This window comes from Rhinoderma darwinii, chromosome 2 (genome assembly GCF_050947455.1).
Source record: "Rhinoderma darwinii isolate aRhiDar2 chromosome 2, aRhiDar2.hap1, whole genome shotgun sequence".
Classification (NCBI taxonomy): domain Eukaryota; kingdom Metazoa; phylum Chordata; class Amphibia; order Anura; family Rhinodermatidae; genus Rhinoderma; species Rhinoderma darwinii.
In genome coordinates this window covers 348190761-348199342 of record NC_134688.1, presented here as the reverse complement: position 1 = coordinate 348199342, position 8582 = coordinate 348190761, and the positions used below count along the sequence as shown (strand labels likewise).

General features: G+C 39.9%; 1 protein-coding gene across 1 annotated transcript; it reads right to left on the bottom strand.

Moving 5' to 3' along the window:
* Nucleotides 1-7349: 7349 nt before the first annotated feature.
* LOC142741859 (phosphatidylinositol polyphosphate 5-phosphatase type IV-like) lies at nucleotides 7350-8086 on the bottom strand. Its single transcript, XM_075851187.1, has 3 exons — nucleotides 7829-8086; nucleotides 7634-7736; nucleotides 7350-7445 (listed from the first exon to the last, which is right to left on the bottom strand). Exons 1-3 carry the CDS (start codon nucleotides 8077-8079, stop codon nucleotides 7350-7352), a joined length of 450 nt encoding a protein of 149 aa, XP_075707302.1. The 5' UTR covers nucleotides 8080-8086.
* Nucleotides 8087-8582: the final 496 nt, after the last annotated feature.

Sequence of the window (8582 nt, the reverse complement as noted above, 5' to 3'; positions counted from 1 at the left end):
TATCCTGACATTACACCTCCCTAAGACACTGCTTGGGCAAACAAGAAGGGGTGGAAGCAGGGCACATTCTAGCAGCAACATATTGTGTGTTAAGTACAAGGACAAGGGAGATGTCGTTGTATTGACAACAATACATGGCCATACCAGTGCCCATGTACCTGTACGAGGTACCAGTACAGAGAACCCCAAGCCAGACTGCATCCTGGACTACAATAGGTACATGGGAGGGGTGGACTTGTCAGATCAAGTCCTGAAGCCCTACAGCGCCATGCGGTGTGGTATAAGAAGCTGGCCGTGCACATCATTCAGATTGCATTGTACAATTAATACGTACTACATCGATGTAAAGGCCAGACGGGAACTTTCCTGGAATTTCAAGCGGTTATCAAGAACCTAATCTTTAGGGACCATGAAGGGGGGGCACCAAGTACTTCTGGAAGCAAGGCAACACGCATCGTACCAGGGCAATACTTTCCAGGAGGAGTTCCCCAAACTGGCAAGAAGGGAAAAAGTCAAAAGAAGTGCAAAGTCTGCTATAAGAGGGGGATAAGGTAAGACAATATATCAATATGACACGTGTCCCGAAAAACCAGGGCTCTTTATGAAAGTGTTTTAAAATTTATCATACATCCCTTGATTTTCAATCTACCCCAGTTTTACTTACCATGATGCACTCCGCACAGCTTATCCCCCTCATCTTTACACTCTGGGCCCTGCTGTGTGCCCAGGCAGCTGTTAACGTCCACATGTACGGTATTGCCATACCCGTGAGAACCCACATTACAGTTTATGGGATGTATGTCTCCGGTGGCGCATGCTGGGCACAATATATCGGACACTGAAATGGCATATATGTATAGAAAATTGCAAATCTCACTCTGCACTATCTGCTGCGCATTATCTTTTACACAATACCTGTGGGGTCAAAATGCTCACTACACCTCTAGATGAATGCCTTAAGGGGTGTAGTTTTTAAAACGGGGTCACTTCTCGGGGGTTTCAACTGTACTGGTACCTCAGGAACTTCTCCATACATGACTTAGTACCAGAAAATCCCCAGTAGGCCAAATGGTGGTCCTTTCCTTCTGGGCCCAGTTTATGACACATTTTTTTTAATTCACAGCCCATTTCAAATAAATTCTGAGAATAAACTGTGGGGTCTAAATGATCACAACACCCATAAATGAATTCCTTGAGGGGTTTAGTTCCCAAAATGGGGTCACTTCTGGTGGGTTTCTATTGCTTTGATACCTCTGGGGGTCTGCAAATTCGACATGGCACCCGAAAACCAATCCAGCAAAATCTGGACTCCAAAGAACACATAGCGCTTCTTTCCTTCTGAGACCTCCCAACGGCAGTTTATCACCACAAATGGGATATTACCGCACTCAGGACAAATTGGGCAACAAAATGGGGCATTTTGTTCCATGCGAAAATAAGACATTTTGATCAAAAATGACATCTTATTGGAAAAAATGTCATCTTTTTAATTTCACAGCCTAATTCAAAGACGCTCTGTGAAAAAACTGTGGGGTCAAAATGGTAACAACAACCATAAGTGAATTCCTTGAGGGGTGCAGTTTCCAAAATGGGGTATCTTTTGAGGGATTCCTACTTTTTTGGCACCTCAACACCTCTTCAAACCTGGCATGCTGCCTAAAATATATTCTAATAAAAATGAGGCCCCAAAATGAACTAGGGTGCTTCTTTGCTTCTGGGGCTTGTGTTTTAGTCCAAGAGCACACTAGAGCCACATGTGGGATATTTCTAAAAACGGCAGAATCTGTAAAATACATATTTAGTAATTTTTCTCTGGTAAAACCTTCTGTGTTACAGAAAAAAATAGAATAAAATTAAATTCAGCAAGAAAAATTAAATTTGCAAATTTCACCTCCACTTTGCTTTAATTCCTGTGAAATGCCTAAAGGGTTAAAAAAACTTTCTAAATGCTGTTTTGAATACTTTGAGGGGGTCTAGTTTTTAAAACGGGGAGTTTTGTGGGTGTTTCTAATACATAGGTGCCTCAAAGCCACTTCAGATTTGAACAGGTACCTTAAAAAAAGGCTTTTTAAATATTCTTAAAAATATGATAAATTGCTGTTTATGTTCTAAGCCTTGTAACGTCCAAGAAAAATCAAAGAATGTTCAAAAAATGATGCCAATCTAAAGTAGAATTATGGGAAATGTGAACTAGTAACTATTTTGGGTGGTATAACCATCTGTTTTACAAGCAGATGCATTTTTTACTTTAGAAAAATTCTATTTTTTCTAAATTTTCTCTAAATTTTGCAATTTTTCACTAATAAACACTGAACATATCAACAAAATTTTACAGCTAACATAAAGCCCAATGTCTCACGAGAAAACAATCTCAGAATCGCTTGGATAGGTTTAAGCATTCCGACGTTATTCCACATAAAGTTAAATATGTCAGATTTGAAAAATGTCAAAAGAAATAGCGCAGACCCTAGTAGCTGGCAGGGATGGATTATATACAAATGCAAATTGGTGTGCAAGAGCAGTAATGATCCCAATTTCCCAGCTGCTATTGAGTTGTTGAATTTATTAAAACGTAACTTTTATTATTTTAATTTAGAAATGAAGCGCAGCAGAGAGAAGAAAGACGTACAACATTGAGGTGAGTTAAAATGGTTCCAAGTCGGTTAGCGTAACGTTTGAGATCCAATGTGTATTAGGGTCTCATAAGAATAAAGTGGCAGGCACAGTCAGCAGCTGCAGACTGCTAGAGAGCCTCTTTGTCACACAGGGTAAGATGCAGTAGCTTGTGCCGACCAGGATTATTAAAAGAGCGCTAGCCCCCCCGACATGTGACAAAGAGGCTCTCTAGCAGTCTGCAGCTGCTGACTGCGCCTGCCACTTTATTCTTATGAGACCCTAATACACATTGGATCTCAAACGTTACGCTAACCGACTTGGAACCATTTTAACTCACCTCAATGTTGTACGTCTTTCTTCTCTCTGCTGCGCTTCATTTCTAAATTAAAATAATAAAAGTTACGTTTTAATAAATTCAACAACTCAATAGCAGCTGGGAAATTGGGATCATTAGTGCTCTTGCACACCAATGAGATTTGAAAAATGGGCTCTGAGCCCTAAGGCCCAAACTAGGCTGCGTCCTTAAGGGGTTAAGCAACTATCAAATATATAAATGTTTTACATCTCCTGTCACTCCAGTACATATGGCCGCACGTTCCATACACTCCGTATTGTGTACATATGATACAATGTCTTGTCACCTACCACATGGATTAAACGCGATGTCACACAAATAGCGCTGTGAAAGGTCGGTTAGGTGAAATGTATACACTGTGTTAAGTTACAGCCGCGCACATAACAATTACCAGTCACACTTATGGATTGATGTTAATGATTTATTTAAGGTTTTTGTGGATCAAAATATATAATGGTAAAGATGATGGTAATACAAGATTCAACAAAAACTACGGAATATGTCACAGTATATACTGTAGTATCAGTAAGGGGTGGAAAATCTGGATTCCACAGACACAAGAAGAGATGACATATTGTCCTGTTCTGAACCTGGTCTTCTGGGTGATATTGATGCCCTGGTGACCACATTGATGTCTCTTCTGTGACAGATGTTGTAGAAATGTTAAGTCTCGCCATTGGAATTCTTGTAAGATGGCGGATTCTGCCCTTTGTTGTTATTGGTGTTGATGTTCTGTTGATATCTGCTGACTTGTTCTGGGGGGAGAAGCACACAACCCTATTAAATATTGATCATTCAGGCTGCTTGATAAATATAGAGAGGGGACACATCCAGAGGAACTTACCTTTCTATCAGCATTGATAGAATGTCCTGCAAGATGCCAAGTAATGTCTTCTATCAATAGCAATGTTCCTTGTATCCATCATTTTTGCTTAGAAGCTAATGCATCATAAAATCCAGTTGTTCCATCCATTCAGATGACAGGTTCCTTTAGGAAACTCATTGTACTATACTACATACATGCTTACAGTTGGGGAAGTTGTTCCTCAAAGCCCACAACCTTCATTCAGAAATGAAAAAGTGTCTGAATACAAGGAGTTGGAATTTTAAGATTGAAAACACTTATTTACACTTTAGTTAAATTAGTTGATAAAATAAATTACAGATACAGAGGAAAACCTAAGAGATGGAAGAACATTTTCACCGCAAACATAATAGACAACTACAAAGCTCTTACCTGTAAGGACATGAACAGATGCAGCTATTTTTTTTGTCCTTTCCTCCTAATGCCCGTTACATAGATTTTACGATCAAAGCGTCCACCAGCCAAGGGGATGCTGGAATGAGAAATATATTTATGTAAGACATATGATAATGTTAGCAGGTAACCACACTTTGCTTAGTTTCACATCCTATAATCCTCCAGTACTGTCACCAAGGTGTACAGCCACCTGCCCCAAAGTGTGAGCTCTGGCTATAAGGACCATGTAGTAATGACGGCTACTGAAAGTATCATACCAACAACATGGAGGAAAACATGACTTACTCGTCTGAACCAGGCCTGATCTTTACTTCAAAGATGCCAAAAACAGGTCGGTGGTCTGAGGTCTTCAAAACAGGGCAAGAGTCGTATCTCAGGACTCGCACATCTCCCTCACATTGGCTTTTAAACAACACCCTGTCCTGTAGAGGTCATGAAAATAACAAATATCATTAGTGAAATCATATTATAATATATTATTAAACTGCAAAACAACACAGACCTAAATGTTGGGCCTACTTTATTTATATTGCAGAATATTGAGACTTTATTGCATTTTAGGTTTGACTTGGTCACACAGATTTAATTAAATAAGTATCCTTGACCCATGCTGGGCAACGACATATTACACTGGGAAACTGTGATGACAAACTCACTACATAAAAGTAAAATTAACTGAAAGCTTTGTTCATAAGAAATTACTCTTCCAGCTATAATAATAACAATTCATTACATTGGGGGAGGGGATTCATTATATAATGGGTGCTCTGGCCCATGGATTCTATTGTCTCTCAAGCTCTGTAGACCTGGAAATAAGATATCTTACAGTATATGATGGAATTCTCTGCTTTGCTGATGTATCATAGGTGTCTGTGCCAATGTCAAACTTATATGTAGGAGGGAAATCAATGGTGTGCTCCTTGAACCCTAGAAATATGGACCCTTAAGTTGAAAGAAAAAAAAGTTGTCAGTATTAAAAAAAAAAAGGAGCAATTGATAATTTTAGCACTATATAAGAATTTGGGGAACATATCAACCATCATTTCAGTGATTTGTATTAATCTGTGGAAGTGGTTGTGGTATTAAAGGGGTTTTCCAACTTCTGACAACTGATGACATACTCACCAGATAGGTCATCAGTACATGATCTGTGGTGGTCCGACACCCGGACCCTGCACTAATCAGCTGGTCCGGTGCCTTTGAGCACCGGACGTACATGCCGGATTAAGTTGGCGCCGGCCACGGAATTGCAGCCGAGCTGCAGTACTGCAACTCTGCTCCTATTCAAGTGAATAGGAGGCAGACCTGCAGTTATGCATCATGGCAGCTTTGCTATGTAAGGCGCCAACTGCTTCCGGCTCCGTACATAGCATTGTGTGCCATAACATCCGGTGCCCGCAGGCCACTGGAGCAGCTTAACGGTACAGCGTCCAGGTGTCGGACCCGCACCGATGATATACTGATGACCTATCCGGTGGATAGGTCATCAGTTGTCAGAAGGTGGAGAACCCCTTTCATGAAGGTTGAGGAGTGATAGAGATCTGTCTACTAGTAAATATACCATTGTCCTTGGCTTCATTCAGATGGTCGTGTTTGAGGAGACTGGACATATCTTTTCCTTCGATCTTCTGCAGAAGAGATTCCACATTTTTTCTGTCCTCTTTAAGCTGAAAATTGAGGTCTCCAAACCAAAACACCCGATCAAAGCGGCTGGTGACGTCCACTGTAGAATAAAAAATAAATAAAAAAATTATAGCACATGACTGCATTAGACTCAATGGAGACAAATAGAGAGATAAAAGGATCCATAGGTTCAACCACATAAGTAATACTCACAGGCATTGGAGTTGATTCTTTCCGGAATAATTTGAGGCAGACGGAGACCCTCAGTGATGGTTTTATAATCCTGGATCCTCTTGCTGACTGCCCCAACTGCCAACAAAAAAATACATATTAGCAGTGGCGGATGATCATATGGGCGGTCCGAATCACATATTATTTTCAAAAAAACACATTGCAGCACGCCACCGCCGCTAATGGAGAGGAGGGGTGGGTGTGAGGGATTATACGGCCGCACCGTCTGCCCTGCTGCCTCTCTGAGGGGGAGGCGGCGCAACTGAAACCAGCCACCGCCACCCCCTCCTGCACTAATTGTACCTACGTGTATCTGTATTACTGGCCACTCACAACATAGAATGAGATTGATAGATTAGAAAAAGTTTGATCAAACAGGAACAAACCTTTTATTTTTACCAAAACATTATTAGTACAGATCTCTTCATATCATCCCATATATTTCAGTTAATTATCAAATAGCAGCAATTTTATACAAAGTAAAACTGTACATGGTCATATATTAATATTGTAAATACTTACATCTCAGATGTGAATTAATAAAAAGGAAAGATGTTCCAAAGACGGTGAAGGCAACACCCAAGGCTCCTTTAGTTTTCACATGGTGGAATAGCCTGGTTGTTACATGGGTGTGCTCTACCTCTGTATAAGAAATTAAACACAAAAAGACGGGTCAGTGGTTAAGAGTACTACATGCAACAATGGAATATAAATTATTTCCAATTAAACTATGGAAATATTACTAGAACATAATTTCATGCTTTGTAACTGTGGTGTGAACTTTTAGATCTCCAATACTCAGAAGTCAAGAATCTGAGAGCCAAGCTCTTAGGCATCTAATTCTAATAACTAAATAAGATGTTCCAGCTAATGACTACATTCAAGACTTCTTATGTAGACGTAGGAATGTGAATCTTACCTGAGCAGAACCAGATTAGTTCCCGTCGAACAAAGATGGTGAGATACAGGACTCCGAGCCCGGAGGAGTGGTATAATACATAGTGTGGTCCAAGGGTCTCCTGTAATTTTATCTCCCATTCCCGTCTACAAGAAGACACAATTTCAGATTTACATATTAATAAATGACACAAGATTAAGATACTCAACTCATCTGTATCAACACTCCATATAATAACCTCTGGTGTTGAATTTTGAAAATTAAGGAGTGATAATACAATAAGTAGAGCATTGAGAGAGAATTTGTATCAGCCGCCCTGCTGTCCATCTGCAGTCATAGGCTGGTGTAAGACAACCTGAGAAGACTTACCTGTTTGGACATCCTTCCTGAACGCCAATAACATAAATGTCTTTCGTATCATCTGATGGTAACAGCAGATCCTCCACATTTTGCGGGTAATCCTGTTCAAAATATACAAACATTAATATTGTATACAAAGAGCGCCAACTCAACTGACATAGGGTAGAATATAACCTGTCTATGTAATATTCAACTACAAACTAAAGAGACATGGTTACTGGCCCATTTCATCCAACTTGAGCTCGGGCACACTGATGGGTCACAATAAATATTGTACATTACTTCTCACCTTTCCCTCCATATTCCAGGTGGCAACATATAGTCTCAACCGTCTATCTGGGAAATAGCGATCCAGTTCTCTAGCGCCGATCACAGCGCTGCTGCCAAAGTTTCTGTGAAGATATGGGGAGAATTAAAGATCTAGTGACTGTTATACCACAGCTCTGGATATCTGAGCAATGTATGAGAATTATTAGTTACATACCTTTTACGGATATTTTTGGAGCGCAGGCGGGTCAGCAGGCTGAATGCGCTCTTCTTGGTGTTCTTTGACGTAATGTCACAATATTTGCTGTGACTAAGATCGCTGGATTTTTCATCTGCCATATCTTTGATGACAGAAAACTTCTGGAGCGAGATGTTAGGCTCCTCCATAGTTGGTATGTCTCCCATCAGATTTCCTTTATCAGGAATTTGGGAGACATGATATTTCTTAGATTTTTTCCAAAAGGGCATGGTTGTTTAATGCCCGGGTGCAAAACTGCACCAATGTCCTTGGTAGAAAACCAGGAGACAGTCAAGATAGAATTTGACTAATCACCTCTAGTTCTCCGAAAATAGGACAAATCGCTAACCGTATAAGCAACACAGTAAGTAACACAGTGTCAATCCAACAGCAAGACCTAGAAAGACCAGAAAACTATAAGGGAGTCGTTACTTGTGATGAAACTAGCTGGAAAAATTAGTTATTAAATAGGGTATTCCTATAACAGAATATTGTCAATCATAAGTGTCAGAGGATCACATGACTTGGGGTCTTGGACCTGGGAGCCCCTGTTGATAACATTGTATTAGGTTTGGAAGCTGAAACAATGTATTGGTTGTTAAATTGACCATATGGCATTTTAAAGGGTTGAATTTTTTTTTATATTAATTGATAACCAAAATTTAGAACCTAAGTAATTGGAGTTAGTAATAAATACTTTTTATTGTTATCTTTTTTATTGTTATTATTATTA